Here is an 18,468-nt window from a genome sequence, read left to right on the forward strand (position 1 = left end):
CCTGATCTCATGATTCGGTGGTATAGAATGACCCTGATTCTGTTCTCCCACTAGTTTTACACCGGTGTAGCTTAACTGACTTCAGTGGAGTTTCTCCTGGTTTAGTACCATCAGGATCAGGCCAATTGTATATATAATGATTCTTTGTGTGGTATAATAATTCTTTGTGCCTAAATTTGCTTTATATCTTCAAAATGCTTTACAAACATTCAGTAATCAATCTTACTAACCATGCAGAGTTGGTCATTAAAATCCCATTAAGACGGAGGTCAAATGACTACTCTGAGGCCACAGTATTATCAGAACCAGGCTTAGAATTCAGGAGTACCTGACTTGCAGTCCTGTGTCCAGATCACTAAACCATGCCCCTTCCACCCCCCACCCCAGGGAATGTAATGCTGCAAAATGACTGCAGAAATTGGCCTTGAAATGTGTGACAGCTCCCATCAAATAAAAATGAACATGAGTCACATTCTGTCCTTGTTTGTAGATGTATAACTCCATTAATGTTTAGTTTGTTTTTATGCATATACCTTAGAGCAGAAAGTGGCTCATTATATAAACCCATCTGCACTGTTACCTCCTTGAAACCTGTGCTATACACAGACTGTTGATGTATATTGGTAATATTATATACTTTGCTATGCCCATAAAAGAACTCAAATTGAAACTAAAATAATTGTCTCAGAAAATAAAATGCTAAAAGAGTGCATTTTTGTTCATATTACAAACAAGCACAACTGACTGAATCCATCCCACAGTCCGTAATCACATCAGAACAACAACAAACAATGAGGCCTCCAGTACATACAGGAGATAAGTGATCTATGAAGTGGGTTCTCAGTAAGCCCCTTGTAATTAACTTTTTGGCAAAAATTCCCTAATTTTCTACTTTTGAATTTTTTAAATAACAACCTATTAAAACAGAATACAGTGGTCATCTTTACAGAGTTTGTCAGTTTGACAGACTCTTCCAGTACATGCATAGTGCTATACACACAGTGCAACATAGGCATTGCTATAAAAGATCCACTGGCCACACACTTCCCATGGATTCTTTCTACATGTAATCTGATTGTATGAAATCCCCCTTTGAAAATCATCAGAGGGGAATCAAGGGATCTTGTCAATAAAGAAGAGCATGTAGACTGAAAGAAACTCCGTGTTCCTGTAAATAATTTTGGTATGGGCTTGAGTCACACTGATTCAAACAAAAGCTAAAGTGCTTTGCAGAATTGGGGCTTTTATCCCCATAGGGTACATTATATCACACATTTTTAATATATGATAATCAATGATAATACTTTGAACTCTAATAGTCCCTTACATCTGAGGAACTTAAAGCACATTATAAAAGTGGGTAACCATTACTCTTATTTTACTGCAACAACGGTGCAGAAACTGAAACACAGGTCACACAACAAGTCAGTGGCATAGTAAGGATTAGTACCAAGCTCTCCCGACTAAGTTCTGTGTTCTAATGCTTAGACTATGTCTAAGGGATGTGATTCTTAGCTCCTGCAGACATACTCATGCTAGTTCTCATGTGAGCTAGCATGCTTAGCAGTGTCAGCATGGACTAGTCGCCCTCAGTACAAACCCACCTGAATCTCGTGGGTACATACTCATGATGGCTAGCATGTGCTGTCTCTGCTGCTTCTCATGCTACACCAGGGTTGATAAAAATAAAAAAAATCAGATTTTTTTGAATTAAATCGGATTTTTTTGATAAAATGCTTTTTGAGGAAAAACTTATCTAAAAATAGTTTTAATTAAGATACATTATAGCTCAAAGATATCTATCATGAAATAGGGATTATAAATTCTATAGTATGAGACAATATATTCATGTAATGTTTCAGAAAAGTTTTTTGTAAATGCGTTCCAATAGTTCATGGATTAAGGACCCAATCTTATGGGGTTCCAGAGGCTTCTGTATAGATTATTTAGGTTAATCTTTCTATCTACCCAATGGGACTCAGTGCTCAGTCTAGAAGATACCATCAGAGATGCTTAGTTTTGCAGTTCTCAAACTATGGATTTGTATCTCCAGAGGTAGCATGCTTGTTAACAGCAAAAATGTTTACAAATAAATAAATAAATAATAGAGGTGAGAAATAACAGACCTCAACTCTATTGTCCCTCTGCAAATTTGTGTACACAGAATCAATCCCTTACCTCTCTCTAAAAGTGCAAAGTTTCGAAAAGTTCAGTGAATTGAAGATTGTGGGGGGCAGAATAGATCTGGACAAAGAGATGAAGTCTGGAGATAAATGTGAGAAGCGAGGGACATATGCTTGTTTTGTTAATGTATATTATATGTTTGCTGTTGAAGAAAAAAATCCAGAATACTTATCGTTGTTGTTTTAGTTAAATAAAACCATTTAAATGTCTGTCTGGTGATGTTCTCCTCCTAATACAGCATGGCAAGAAAATCCTCCAAATATTAATGATTAACCTGTTGAATTCGAGATAGTTCACCTCCCAATGACTTCATAAATATCTGCTTCAATTACCTTTGGTAAATGAAATAATCAAACACTCATTCATTTTCTGATATAGCTGTAAAACTAATCTGAAAAGTTTTCAAAATAAATCACTGTTTAAAAATGTATAGTATGCACCTTCTAAAAATGAAACCTACATCTGTCTATCTCTGAATTGTGAAGAATATGTATTAAAGTTATAACAATCAACAAGAATGCACTTTTATGGAGAAAACCATGATTAAATCGGGTCTTCCTGACTAGTGATTTAAATCAAATCCACCCTGTGCTACATTACTATTTTTAGCATGCTAGCTCAGATAAGAACTAGCCCGAGTATGTTTACACCAGATGGGAATTACACCCCTAGCTCAGAGTGTAGACATAGCCATTAGGTAATGCTTAACAGATTGTTCTGGACTTTTTCAACCAGTGTGGGTTTTTCCTCTTTCCAGATGTTGTAAAGATGCTGCTACATTACCAAAAAATTCAGGAGTCTCCTTGGGTTTTAAAATTATTCTAAACCTACAAAGCATTTGACATTGAGAAGAATGAGTGAGACCATGCTAATCACAGGGATCTCCCATGCCATTTTGTTTCTCTCTGTTGAGAGTTTGATTTATGGGTCAAGATAGTCTTTTGGCTTGACTCTAGCTGGGACATACTTTCCAGCCTGCCTGGGATTAGAACAACCTTACAATGTGTGTGTATAAAGGATGTTTTAGAAATCAGTGGGCTGGACTTCTCAGAAGTTCTGGGTATCTGAAGTCTGGATTACCTTCAACTGGAGTTGTTAGTGTTCAGAACTTCTGAAATTCAGGCCCAACATGTACATTTTTTTAAAATCAGCATTTATATTCGTACTCTTTTCCGTTTCTGAAAGCCAAATGGGAAGCTGTATCTACTCTATAAATAAACGAAAAAATAATTTTAAAACTATTTTTGGTTATCATATTTTTTGCCACAAAAAACTATTCATCTTCGAATCACTCACCTACCTACATGAATATATTACGTTGGCTCTCTCTGCAAGTTTTTATCAATAGTGCAATAAGAGAAATTCAAATTCTTTTTAGCCATTAATTAGGAAAACAGAAGGAATCCTACCATTTGAAAATTAAGATTAAAATCAGTCTCTCTTATTAGGTGTGGTGTTTACAGCTGTCATAAATATAAAGGGAAGGGTAACCACCTTTCTGTATACATTGCTATAAAATCCCTCCTGGCCAGAGGCAAAACCCTTTCACCTGTAAAGGGTTAAGAAGCTAAGGTAACCTTGATGGCACCTGACCCAAAATGACCAATGAGAAGACGAGATACTTTCAAATCTGGAGGAGGGGGGGAAACAAAGGGTTAGTCTGTCTGTGTGATGCTTTTGCCGGGAACAGATCAGTAATGCAGCCTTACAACTCCTGTAAAGTTAGTAAGTAATCTAGCTAGAAAATGCATTAGCTTTTCTTTTAGTTAATGGCGTGTAAAATAAGCTGTGCTGGAGGGAATGTATATTCCTGTTTTTGTGTCTTTTGTAACTTAAGGTTTTGTCTAGAGGGATTCTCTATGTTTTGAATCTGATTACCTTGTAAGGTATTTACCATCCTGATTTTACAGAGGTGATTCTTTTACCTTTTCTTTAAATAAAATTATTCTTTTAAGAACCTAATTGATTTTTCATTATTCTTAAGATCCAAGGGTTTGGGTCTGTGTTCACCTGTACAAATTGGTGAGGATTCTTATCAAGCCTTCCCCAGAAAAGGGGGTTTTGGGCTTGGGGGGATATTTTTGGGGGAAAATGTCTCCAAGTGGTCTCTTTCCCTGTTCTTTGTTTAAAATGCTTGGTGGTGGCAGCATACTGTTCAAGGACAAGGCAAAGCTTGTACCTTGAGGAAGCTTTTAACCTAAGCTGGTAAGAATAAGCTTAGGGGGTTTTTCACGCAGGTCCCCACATCTGTACCCTAAAGTTCAGAGTGGGGAAGGAACCTTGACAACAGCTTTATTGTACTTCCTGACAAATTCTATTTCTGAAACGAGCTCTTGTGAAATGAGTTGTCGGTTTCTTTCACATGTCTGGGTTGCAATCAGTGTTCTCTTAAAACTCTACTAAAATTAAGGGAATTCACCTAGGATGTGGCTTTAAGCTTTTCCGGTTACACAGGTGGTGTATGTGGCTCTATGATAGGTCTCTGACTGCACTTCAGCAAACCAGGAAAACAGATTTAATATTTCGGTGGGACTGCCATCTTCTGGTTGGAAAATCCTTTCATTACTGAAATCACACACACGAAACAATTGTTTGATAAAATGTTATCCTGAAGCTCAGTTTTCAACTTGCTCCCTTGTAGTTAGATGCTCCAGCTTATTTATTCTTCTAGCAGAGTCTCCAGAGTAATGGGGGAATCCTACCAAATAACAAACAAATGGCACGCAGTGTAGCTAGTACTGTTAATGATTGCAATTACAGCATCATGTGTTTGACCTCTGCTCAAAAAGCCAACCCTTGATGTTGACCATCTATCCAGCCATCAACCAGTATCTCATCATCGATTTTCGGTTAAAATTATTGAAAATGACATGGAGGTGACAACTCTGAGAGTATCTTGATACCTCTGACTTTCCTGAACTTTGTCAGTTTGGGTCTTGACCTGGGCACATCGCTGAGAAAGAACTAGTTGATTATCTTTTCTTGGCAAGATCCATGTAGCTATTAACTAGTTCTATCAGCTGCCTTTGATACTGGGGATCATGAGATGTTTATTAAATTGCTTTAAATAAACTTTTGGTCCCAGGCAGGAGTAGATGGAACTGTCCTCAGATTTTTTTTTTGTTCCTTTTTCTCAGGGAGATCCCAGAGAGTAACTCCTGTAGAGTTCTCTGCTATCACCCCCTTACTCATTGTATATGAGAGGCTACTGGGAGAGTTAGTAAGGAGACAGAGCTGAAGTGCCTTCAATATTTCAGTTTCACTCAGCTTTGTATCTCATTCTTGCGCTTCCCAGGCTGGACAATCTATTTTAGTATTTCCGTGATCTTGGAACATGGATGGGAGTGAATTGGTTGACACTCAACCCAGAGGAGACTGAGGTGACTATAATGGGTAGAGAAAAAGCCACTAAAAGATTTGGCTGAGGTTATATCAGACTCCCTTCCCCAAGTTGTCACCAAAGCTTGTAAATTGGGAGTCTGGTTAGAGTCCCAGCTTCTTTTAGACTATCAGCATGGCTTTTTTTCCATCTGTGTCTGGTCAGGAGATTGCATCCTCTTTTCTTTCATTATTATTTTATTATTTGTATTGCAGTAGCGCTGAAGAGCCCCAGTCATGGACCAGGGCCCCATTGTGGTAGGTGCTGTAAAAACACAGAACAAAAAGATGATTCCTGCTCCAAAGAACTTTCACTCTATGTAAACATTCTCTGATGTGGACTTGCTACCATGATTCGTGTCTGTCAATTCTAGATTAGACATGTACAAGACATAACAGCTTGGGTGTATGTTCCATGGTCAGGGAATGGAGAAAGCTTAGAGTAAACCAGGCCAGTCCAAGACTGTTGGCTTGGTTTGCTGTTTCTGTCCTTTGCCTGGACCGCCCCACTGCTGTTTCTTACTCTACAGCTTTCCCCACAAAGGGGAGTTAGTTGAATTACACCACATTGTTGTACCAATAAAATAAAAACCATCAGGATCTTATTAAAGGGAAAAAGGCAAAATACCACATTTATTGTGAATACAGAAAGAATCATAGTAAGCAGTTAGTTATAGCTATAACATTCCATTCAATCTCATATTTATTCACACATTCATTCCTACAAACACACACACATACACACCCACACACACAAGTTCTGCAAGGTTGTTATCATAGTTACCAGCCTTAGAGTTGCTCATGCCAAGTCACTGGCCAGGTGGCCTGGACATGAGGAGGGAGCAGGGCCTAGTCAGATGCTCATCTGATGCTCCTGGAAGTTGGTTTGCAGAATCAGACCCCAAAGTTCTCACTTTTTAGAGTCTATTTTTATAGGAATTTCTTCCTATGCCAGTCTATGGGAATTGCTTCATCATGCTGTTGCTGAATCAATCAGCAGATAGCACATTCCTGATGGCTCCGTGCTGCTAGATGTTATCTTGTTCTTTGGTTCTCCCATTCTTGAGACTGTTGGGTGGATTCCAGTCTGCCCTCCAGAGGTCCTCTGGTTATTTCCACTTGACGCCTTCTTCAGCCAATGGACACTGGATTCTTAGGCTGGCACCTCCCTGATCATTCAGTTATTATCCACACCAAGCATCCATCCACATACATCCTCTATCTCTATTTTAATCACAATTGTTAATACAACAAAAGGGCGGGGAGTCTCTGGGTGCTGTTTCTGTTGTTAGAGTATTGCTTTGAGTCTCTCTCTGTGAATTGCTTTGACAACAGACTCTGTCTTAGACTGTACTAACACAATTAGCAGCTTGCAAGTTTCACACATAGAGGGAGAGAAACAGTACCAAAAACCAAGAGACCTCTTAATTAGTAATACCCTGGAATTTAAACTCTGGGGAATCAAACTCATTTGTGATTTTAATACAGAACTTCTTTAATATGATCCAACAACATGCTCTTTGCTGTGCCCCAGGGAGCGAGGCAGTGGTGGAGGATGTTGGGAAGTGAGAGCTGGAGGTCAGCTTGTAATTGAGGAGCAAGGGGAACTAGTGACGTAACCTGGCAAATTAAGCTGTCTGGAGAACAGGGAAGCACTTGAGGCCTGGGGGCTGGGAAGATAAGCTGCTGAAACTGACTACAAGCTCTCTCCTTCCATAAGACGTAAAGGAGAAGGAGGTTGAGATTAGTCACTTGGACAGCATCCTAAGAGACGAAGCCTGGAGAGCATAATGACAATATCCATTTTCAAAAATAATCATGGTAAAAAATAATCAACAAATATTCTGTGAATGAGTATTTTCAACTAGGAGACATGGCTGTGGGTGGACAGATGGGAAAAAACGTGTTGCTTGCTGATAGAATAAAATGTCACAGAATTTGGTCCCAATGTACTACTGAGTGGCACAATTCCCAACTTAACTGCACCTCTGACCTCCAGGATCCCCAGGTGGCCTCCACAAGGGTACTCCGCTTGGTCTCAGGCCTCTAGCCATGACCTCTTTTGGGGCAGGCTACTGGGATCCTCTCCATCCGGAGCAGGGACTAGGCTTCAGACTCCTGCAGTTCACTGTGATCAACTCAGCAGATCTGACTTTAGGCAGCACCCACAGTTCTATTCTCTCAGGGACAATGACAAGGCAATTCAGCAACCAGCAAAGACTCGCAAAGCAGAGTACTATTTATTCAGAACACAAGGATTTCAAAGAAACCATATCTTACAAACAATAAACAGCTTACATTCATCCCTCGCTTACTAATGGTCACCCATCTTCCATATGGAGACTCTGGTTTAAAGTTTTTTGTTGTTATAGTTCTTTGTCTGTCTCTGGTCATAGACTCCTGTGAGTTCTTGGATCAAGTACAAGTGACCATCTCCCAAGTCTGGGCTGTCACTTTATACAGTTTCAAGTCCTTTGTTCATTATTTGAGCCAGGTCAAACTAGTTTGGATGCTGTTTCCCCAGGGGAATGAAGCTTCAAAACATTTGTTACCTGCATTGTTTCAGTATTGTATTAATTTGCATTAATTACCACCATTGACTTTAATTCCTGCAGGAAACATTCTGTCTCAGACGTATTTAGCCAGGAAAACAATAGCTGGCCAGCCCTTAAAGATACATGTAACATATATAAAATCAACACAAAAGTCTTTGACTATTCCAGGATTCCATAGTATTGCACCTGTTATACAGAGTACCTGGGACTCTAATAATAATTTGTAACTCACCATTTTCCCTGCATGCTTAAGTTAATACAATAATATCACAAGTTCGATGATTGAGTTAAGTCTTACACCTTAAAAAAGAACCCTGAGTTTAGGGTTAGCTGTAGAAGTGACACCCTAAGTAATATATAATTAATGTTAATATGACAGTAGTACACAGAAGGGGGGCAAGGTAATACATTTATTGGCCAACTTCTGTTGGTAAAAGAGACAAGCTTTCAAGTTCTGGGCCTGAAGAAGAGCTCTGTGTAGCTCAAAAGTTTATCCCTTTTACCAAAAGAAGTTGGTCTAATAAAAAGATATTACCTCACCCACCTTATCTCTCTATTATCCTGCGATAATACACGGCTACAATAACACTGCAAACAAAGGTACACAGATACTATCTTCTTGTGATGCACATAGGGCCAGATCCTCAACTGGTGTAAATTAGTCAATGGAAATTCTGCCAGTTTACATCAGCTGAGGTTCTGCCCTGCTATGTTTAATTATGCCTCATAATCCTGTTTTTTTTTTAAATTGTTCACTTTTTAGTTTTCAGTGTAATATTTTAATTAGTTTTGTGGGTGTGAATTCAATCAAAGACACTAGTGCAAAACCAGTAATAACTCCATTGACTTCAGTAGAACTATTCGTGGTTTACAGCAATGTAAGTGAGAGGAGAATTACACCCACTGCACACACATGTATATTTGTATGTGTGGTAGGTGTACTATAAGCATTTACTGCTGAAGAGTCAGCTAGACATAAACTGCTAATGTTATTTCAGGTTTAATAGCACCTCAGGGAGCCAGGAAAACAGTCTACAGAAGACCCTTGAAAGTGACCTATTAACATTTTTTAATAGGTCTGGAACTTTGGCATGAAGTGCTGACTGCCCCAAGTGAAAAGGGTGAGGAGGGCTTTTCAGCACACTCTTCAATTTATCTGAAGGCATTTTTCCTCTTCTTTGTAGATTGTCCTTCTTTCTGTTGTGAGACACCCCAGCATCCAGTCTCCTGGTGATGTCACATCCAGCATAGGTTATTTAATATTTTAACATATCTCTAAATGAGTATAAAATAAGAATGCAGAACAATTTGTTTAGGGTGCAGTATTGGAATAAGCCAGACCCCTCTTAGTTCTGTTGGCAGTCTCTGGTCTTCAATAGTGATCTCTTATCTTAGTAGAGTTCCTGGTGAATTATTACATGGTGTGGGAAGCTTGTAAGCACTGAGAAATTTGTCTGCTAAAACCTGGCAAAAACAGTTATGCTAAACGGGATATTTTTAAAACCTTTATGCTGTTCTGGAGAGTATCAGTCACCTAATTATAAAATTATGTCACTGGCTTTTTACAGATCATCTTTAAATTTTAACTCATTTAACCCAGTCCTAACACATCTACAAATGCTACCTACATGATGCTATAAAATGGATTGATACAATTTTACAACATATTCATGCATCAGAGGAACCACAAGTACAAATGTATCTTTGTCCGCAAGATTATAATCTATTTGGGGCACAGATTCTCTTTATTTTGAGCCTTTTACAGCATCAAGCACATGGCTGGCATGTAACAAATAATGTGACATCAGCACAGATGACAGGACTCATTCAGTTTAAACCAGGGTTGAATAATAAACATTGCAAGGTCTACATCCCTGAGACCCTAAAGAATGGAATGATTTGTATGGCAGTCTGACAATTTTTCATTAGAACAAATTTGACAAGTGCTATAGAACCTATATTTTGAATATACCTAACAACTGAAAGATTCTTGTAACTAAAGCTCTCTCCAACTTTTCCTTGTGCCACATACCATCATGAGTGGAAATCTAATTAGCATCAACTAAAAACCTGGAACAGATTGGGCCTTATTCTTCCTTACATTAAGGCCACTTTACATTCTGATAGGGTAAAGGCTCCTTTAAGTGAGAATATATGTGATTTACACCCACTTGAAGGATCAGTTACTCTGCCAAAGCGGTGTAAAAGGGCCTTGTTGTAAACAAGAATCAAGCCCCTTACCTCCAGTTTTTACAGTATACTATGGATGAAAGTGCAATTAATGTTACTGCTGAGGATTGGTACTTTCTTCTGTCCCTGTCAGGGGAAATGTGACTGCCTCCAGTGTCTCCCCTCCTGCTTTTTTGCTTCTCGCTGCATTTCAGTGGTAGGTCCAAAGACAGAACTGCAGGGACAGCTAGCAGGATGTATTGAAGAATAAAAAGGCTTTAGCTTCCTGCACAGTAGTCATAGAGTGGCCCCTTGTGGTGCAAAGCTAAAACTGCAAAGGGAACAATTTGTCAATTCTAGGTCCCAGGGAAAATGAGTTACAAGGATGAATGCCAAATGAAATAAAAACATTCAAGAAATGTGGTATCTGTTGTCTGCTGTTGATTATTTGAGGGCCCATGCACCGTTCTTCCAGGAGTAATATTAGTTTTGGTAATTTGTAATGTGATTCCTGAAAAATGAGATTCCCCAATAACTCTTATGTAAATACTAAGATTTTCTGGTCTCCTGAGGGAGACGTGGTCTAATGATTTGACCACAAGAGTGGGAGCTCTCAACTGAGGCCATACAATTCTGTCAGTTGCATCGAGCCAACTTCTCAATGAAATCAATGGGAGTTTTATGTGAGCAACAGATAGGATAATCAGGTCCTTGGTTTCTCATCCCTTTTCTGACACTCTCTCAGTGGCACTTTGACTCTGTGCTTCTGTTTCCCCATCCATAAAATGGAGATAATACGAAGTGTTTGATAATGTGTTTAAAGTGCTTTGAAAATGAATGCTATATAAATTCTAGGTATGTTGGATTTGTAACATTCCACTCACATTGCAAAGTGCTCCTGTTTTTTATTTTATTTTGGCAGGTATCTGAGGAAGGGATGGAATGGGGGTGGATTTGTTTATTATGGTAATGTGTTGGGGTTGACTTACAATTGTATGGAGGTGGGTAATGGCTTATAACAGTTCATTGTGTACTTATTGATTATTATGTTTTAAATATTGGCAGGGATATACAGAGAATGGAATGGGTCTCCATGTGTAGGTATAAAAAACTCTAAATAAATATTATTTATTGCTATGTTTAATTATGGAGTATAACCTGTTCATTCTATTAGCTTTATTCATCCATAGCTATGATTAAACTATTTTTGTGCAGTTCTATAATTTAGAAAAATAACATATATTGTAACCACAGTTAGCTTTCTTTAGATCCAAATTAACCCCTGTTTTTCTCAGCCATATTAATAAGAAATGTCAGAAGTAAAACTTACAATGAACAGCCTTATGCAAGGAGAGACAAAGAATATTGCACATACTAATTGCAATCTGTAGCACATAGTTTATTATAGCACTTAATAGTAGAGTCTTCTGTGATACTTCTGTAAGGACAAGGTTTTGCAAAAATAAATTGTATTATATGTAGTTTTCTGCATCTGAATTCAATAAAGTTTAGAACAGTTAGATTTTAGCTGGGTGTGCTTTTTCCTATAATTTTTCAATTACAAACAAGCAAACAAAAATGAAATATGCTGCCTAAAATTTCCCTTAATACACTAGGAAGGCATCAATTCTTATCAATACACTGCTAAAATTTTGATAAAGGGCTCCCTCAAAATATTTCCATAATAGCTGGTGATTACACATGATATTCCCAAAGTAAAATACTCCCCAACTCCCATCCACTAATTCCACGCTCTTCTCCCCACATCCACCCCGGAGAACCCTGTCAATGCTGACAGTACACATCCATTAATCCTTTTGTCTCCACTCCTCTCTTTCCACCATATTTTCCCCCTTACCAGCACCATATGAAAAATCCTCTAGATGCCTTGTCTATCTGGAAGTTGTTCCACAATGCAGCAGCAGCAGGGCTGTCAGGTGGGTTTCCTGAAACCTCTGACTGTAATTGATTGGGTGAATCCCTCTAATGATGGGCTGGTTTGTGGTTTGGGAATGGGTCCCCTTTAATTCTTGAGGTGGGTGTTTATGCCATGACTGCTGGCAGCATTTCCTATCTGGTATGAAGGGTCTGTAGAAGAGTGGGGAGGTGATGGCGATGGTGGATGTGGGAGAGACATCTCCAGGTTCTCTCCTACTGGCTCTTCATACTCTACAGGCAGGCAGTGTTGAGGAGAGTGGCTGGAGGACTTTCACCTAATGCAGCAGCTGGAGGACTTTCACCCTTGGCCCTGTCCCTTCTCCTCCTCTTCTTCCTCATGCATTGCTGGAATGGCCCAGTATCCGGGAGAAGTGCAGCGACTGGATGATGCTTCCACCAGGCACTCCTAACAGGCCTGGTGGAAGACACAAGATGGAATTCCCTCTTGCAGCCGCTGTTGCACATGTGGCAATGGCAGTTGCATCTGCAAAACAGCACCTGACTGAACAACCAGCTTAGTCCTGGGTTCAGGAAAGGCTGAGAATTCTAACTGGCAGAGCCCGCCTTCACATTTTTGTGTGCGATTGGCAAACAGCTTTCTGCTCCCTAAATGTAATGATCACACCACTCTGAGAAAGGCTGGCCTGAGGATTTTGTTGGGCGTTCCTGAGCACAAATAGTTTTAAGCAGAGATTTAAAAAAGGATAAAGTAGTGATTTTACAGATTTTGAAGGGGAAGTTTTTTGATAGAGGGCAGCAGAGTTCAGGGGAAGCAGTACAACCCTCTTCACCCAGAGACACAGCAGGATTCAGCTGTTTCCCCACTGTGCCCAATGTCAATAAAGTCCCCAGAGTCAGCAGGGAAGACAAATTTGGGACTGGGAGTCCTGCCCTATTCACGTCCCTAACTGCTATTCCATATGCCTTCAGCCACTCTCCATTCTTTGTCCGATTTGTCTCTCATTTCTCCATTTATATCCATGTAGATATTCCCTCTTTGTCTACATGATTTGCTTGGGGTAGAATTCCCTCCCTCAGGAGAGAAGCAGTGTGGGTTTCCTGTATCAGTTAGAACAAGACTTCAAATGTATCATTTTTCTTACTATGATGATTAAACTGTATTATTGTATTGTTATATTCTGCTTTTTAAGGTGATTTTGTGGCTTTGCAAAAAAAATGGTGTATTCAATAAATAATATGCCTTTCACAGTAGAGAGTCATCAAAAGCCTCTTTAAGAACAATTTAAGATAAAGACTTAAGACAATTTAAGTGTCTGTGTTTCACTGACTAAATATCCCCCTGAATATTCTCACTGAATTTTTTTAAACTGCAGCCCCAAACCTTCAAACACTTAGACATATACTTAATTTTATTCACATGAGAAGTCCTATTGCCTTTAGAGTCTAAAAGTTATAAAGTCTTAAAATGTTGGCTTCCTTTATTTCCATATTTTCCCTATGCTTAATATAAGTTCTTTACAACAGATATTCATTTTTTCTTTTTACATACAGATTTTGTTGGAGCCAGGAGTAATCCAGGATGTGCTAGCAGCTGGTAGTCACCTGCAGCTGTTGGAGCTCCTCAGTTTATGTTCTCACTATCTCGTCCAGGTAAGGCTTCTATACCTAATTAACCAACCATTTCCCTTTGACTGACAGACTTTATTTCCAAGGTTAAATCCCATAATTTTGAGTTTTGTATGGGAAATGTTACAGAACTAGGATAATACTAGTTCAGTTTGTTGTGAGTGTGGTCTAGTAGGGCTCTGGACTGGAAGTCAAGAGACCTGAATCCTGGCTGTACCACAGATCTTCTGAGTTTGGGCTAGACATTGAACCTCTGTCTCCACATCCACCCTTGATCTGTCTTGTCTAGTTAACTTTAGAGAGAAAGGATGGTCCAGTAGTTAGGGTACTAGCCTAGGTCTTGGGAGACTTGGGTTCAAGTCCCTGCTCCGCCACAGACTTCCTATATGACCTACTGCAAGTCCTTTACTTTCTCTGTGTCTCAGTTCTTCCTCTGTAAAATGGGGATAGGAAAGTGCTATTGTCTCATATAAATACAATATCTATCTAGATATAGATCATAAACTCTTTGGAGTAGGGACTATCACTCTTCGTACAATACCTAGCACAATGCAGCCCCATTACTGACTGGCCCCTATGCATTCCTCTAGTATTAATAACGGTACCAATATTTTGAGGCAACAAAATAAATGTTTGTTTATTTGGTTGGCTAAATTAAACAGATTTTGATGGTAGCAAGAGCAGCAGCTTTAAATCACCAACGTAGCAATGGCATGCACTGTTAAAAGCAGCAATTTCACTTGATTTTTTCCCCTTTCTTTATAGTGTTTTTATATTTTATCCACAGACACTTTGAGACAGGGTCAATGGCTTACAATATATGGTGGTGTTAATTTGTCTATGAAGTGTAAGTCAATCAGGAAACCAATGTAAATGGTAAAGTAGTGAAATTTTCAACAGTCTGGCATTCAGTGAGTGTACAGAATGACTGTACATTATTCTTAGGGAATGAAAGGAGAGTGTAACAGGGAAGACAGTTAATCAGACAGTGCAAGTAAAGGGGCTGGGGTGGTTCGGCATGGGGCCCACACACTAGTTTACCTTAGTCCTTCTTCTTAGTTGCTTTTCCTGCTGCACCATCTTAATATTTCTCACATATGCCCAATTCATTGTCCATTGCAGCCAGTGGAAAGACTCCCATTGGTTTCAGTGGGCTTTGGATTAGGTCCTTGATGTATAATAACACAAAGGGTTCAAGTGGCACCTTAGAGACTAACAAATTTATTTGAGCATAAGCTTTCGTGAGCTATAGCTCACTTCATCGGATGCATCTGATGAAGTGAGCTGTAGCTCACGGAAGCTTATGCTCAAATAAATTTGTTAGTCTCTAAGGTGCCACAAGTACTCCTTTTCTTTTTGCGGATACAGACTAACACGGTTGTTACTCTGAAACAAAGGGTTCAGTGCTATATTGCTGTGTTCACCCAAAAAGCAATCTGAAAACGTCCATGCAAGCAGCCTGTCAAATGAATAATAATGATGAACCTGATATTGGAAAAATCCCACTGAGCAAGGACTTCCAGACTGGAACCAACCAGCAAATTATTCTCTCACTTAGGGCCCAGTCCTGATCCCACTGAAGTCAAAGGGAGTCATTCTTCTGGCTAGAGTGGAAGTAGGATCAAGCAGTTAGTTGCACCTATCTTAATCAAGAGTGGTTGGAGTTACCCTCACTTACACCTGTTTTACAAACAGTGTAAAATCATGATTAATTATTTTAAACTGGTGTGGACATACATGATCAAGAGGAAATGGGACCCAGGCTCAAAGTTTCTAAAGGGTTAGGAAAAAATTGTTTGCTTTGACAGCGCTGATATATTTCTATTCAATAATTTGGGTCAGGCTCAGCTGCTGTAAATCAGCACAGCTGCATGGAAATCAGTGGAGCTACACCAGTTCACACTGACTCAGTATTTGGCCCTTGGTTTATTATATTTATTTACTAAATTCAGGTTCTGCCAAGGGATCTGTACAGGAAGATCTATACCACTAAATCAGCATCAGAATTCACCTGCTTTAATTCCTTTGCAGGGTGGGGTCCATTCATATAAAGTTATCTGCAAGTGTCACGTCTAATATTAAAACCTCTTTCTATACATTGACAAAATATATTTTATAACAATGTAGAGAGAATTTCCAATGTCCAAATTAAAGCTATCAGATGCCTTTTTAAAGTCCACATGACACTGATTGATTTTAAAAATACATAGTCCTTTATACTACCACCAAAAAAATTAAAAATAAGGCTCAGATTTTTAGGAGTTTCTACAATCAGCATTACAATCCCGAACTGATTTAGGAGCCTATGTCTGATTTTCAAAGGTGATTTAGGCACTTAGGAGCCAAAATCTCATTGATAATCAATGGGATTCAGGCTCCTACATGCCTAAATCTCTTTTGAAAATGAGACTTAGGCTCCTGAATCTGTTAGGCTTTGCAATGCATATCAGGATCTAAATATCTTTAAAAATCTGAGCCTTAGTTAACCAGGCCACCTTAAAAACTGCTGCAGGTGAGACCCAGGAAGTCTCTCCAGGTGTGACTCCACTCACTATGATGCAAATGGTAAGGGATGGGGAGTGGAATAATCCCTTCCCACACTTGTCTTTTTCTAATGTTGCTGTCGGGTCTCTGGATGCTGCACTACTGTCTGTTTACCTTGGGATTGGATTTCTTTCTTTTTGTTTTGAATTGTTGAGATATTGAGCTTTAGCTCAGCATAGCCTAATACATTATATTGAACGAATCTAGTTTATTGTTGCTGTATGATGCTGATGCAGAGTTTCTGCTTATTAGGATTTTCTGTCATTTTTGGGTTTTCATAGATTCATAGATATAATGGTCCCTTCTGACCTTAATGATCATCTAGTCTGACCTCCTGCAAAATGCAGGCCACAGAATCTCACCCACCCACTCCTGTGATAAACCTCACCTATGTCTGAGCTATTGAAGTCCTCAAATCATGGTTTAAAGACTTCAAGGAGCAGAGACTCCTCCAGGAAGTGAACTGTGCCCCATTCTACAGAGGAAGGCAAAAAACTTCCAGGGCCTCTTCCAATCTGCCCTGGAGGAAAATTCCTTCCCGACCCCAAATACGGCGATCAGCTGAACCCTGAACATATGGGCAAGATTCACCAGCCAGATACCCAGGAAAGAATTTTCTGTAACTATAACTCAGTTCCCACCCCATCTAACATCCCATCACAGGCCATTTGGCCTATTTACCATAAATATTTAGAGATCAATTAATTGCCAAAATGATATTATCCCATCATACCATCTCCTCCATAAACTTATCGAGTTTAATCTTAAAGCCAGATAGGTCTTTTGCCCTAACTGCTTTCCTTGGAAGGCTGTTCCAAAACTTCACTCCTCTGACAGTTAGAAACTGGATGCAGCACACCCTTCTTTGGGTGTTTTTAATAATGGCTTTCCTTGTTTCTCCCTAGGTATTGTTAAGTTTTTGCCAACACAGGCATTCAAGATTAACTCTCTGACTCCATTTCTTCCACCTGAATATGAGCCCAGTTGAAGTCCCATTGATGTCAGTGGGAGTCTTTCTGTTGATTTCAGTGGGAATTAGACTGGGCCATTGTTTTCTCCAAATGGAAGCAAATTTTCTTTGGAGATACAAAGAAAAATAAAAAGAAGGACTTGTGGCACCTTAGAGACTAACAAATTTATATGAGCATAATAAAAATCAGGAGAAATTCCATAACACTCAGTGGAGATAAACCACTGTAAGACCAGTGTGAGTGAGAGGAGAATTTGGTCCCAGATTCACTGCAATTCGTTTTCTGCAAGATATATTACATACCATTTCTCTTAGAATGACTAACTTAGAACAAGTTATTGAATCTGTTGATAAATCTCACAAAGATTTCTATAACAAATTGCTTGAATCACAAACACAAGTCAAGAGCATGAAATCACTAATACGAGTTTCTGATTAAAGATAATGTTATATGAAACAGAATAACCATAAGACCCTGGGACAGTTCTTCAAAATTATGTAATGGACATATCTTAGAAATCCAAACACTATGGAATCAAGCTATATGATATTTCTGGTTCACTGAATGCACTTTTCTATTTCTATATTTCACATATTACCACCAAATCCTCTTTTATTCCTATTGTGGATTCCCTGTTTTTACCTGGAAAAATCTTTGCTAATTTAAGATCAATAATTGATTGTGAAAGAAGTATGAATTAAGTTTAGAAGTCTAAAGGGAATATAGTTTTAAATGATAACATTTATATTTTTACCTAACATGGGAAAAAAGGATTCAGGCAAAAATGAGGGAAATTCCTTGTTTTAAGGCCAGAATTCCATGTTCTCTTGACTTTTGTATAGATAAGAACAAAAGAATGGCCATACTGGCTCTGACCAATGGTCCAGACAAGCCCAGTGTCCTGTCGTCTCACTGTAGACAGTGCCAGATGCTTCAGAGGGAATGAACAGAACAGGGCAGATAATCTAGTGATCCACCCCCTGTCATCCAGTCCCAGCTTCTGGCAATCAGAGGTTTAGGGACACCCAGCACATGGGGTTGTGTCCCTGACCATATTGGCTAATAGCCAGTGGTGGACCTGTCTTCCATGAACTTATCTAATTCCTTTTGTACCCAGTTATACTTTTAGCCTTCATAACATC

At 39.1% G+C, this 18,468-nt stretch overlaps 1 protein-coding gene across 15 annotated transcripts in view; it reads left to right on the plus strand.

Annotated features, from left to right (window-relative positions):
- The window catches only part of KLHL32 (kelch like family member 32), a 219,236-nt gene that overhangs the window by 113,590 nt on the left and 87,178 nt on the right, over window positions 1-18,468 (plus strand). For 14 of the 15 annotated variants that reach the window (XR_012158001.1, XR_012158002.1, XR_012158003.1 and 11 more), the window contains one exon: window positions 13,737-13,835. Coding sequence is in view for 9 of the 15 variants with exons in the window: in XM_073336806.1 (XP_073192907.1) it covers window positions 13,737-13,835 (99 nt within the window). In the remaining 6 variants the exon portion in view is untranslated. Of the gene's footprint in view, window positions 1-13,736; window positions 13,836-18,468 lie in introns of those variants that run through there. The other variant, XM_073336818.2, reaches the window with a different exon arrangement.

Source organism: Lepidochelys kempii, chromosome 3 (assembly GCF_965140285.1).
Source record: "Lepidochelys kempii isolate rLepKem1 chromosome 3, rLepKem1.hap1, whole genome shotgun sequence".
NCBI lineage: Eukaryota > Metazoa > Chordata > Testudines > Cheloniidae > Lepidochelys > Lepidochelys kempii.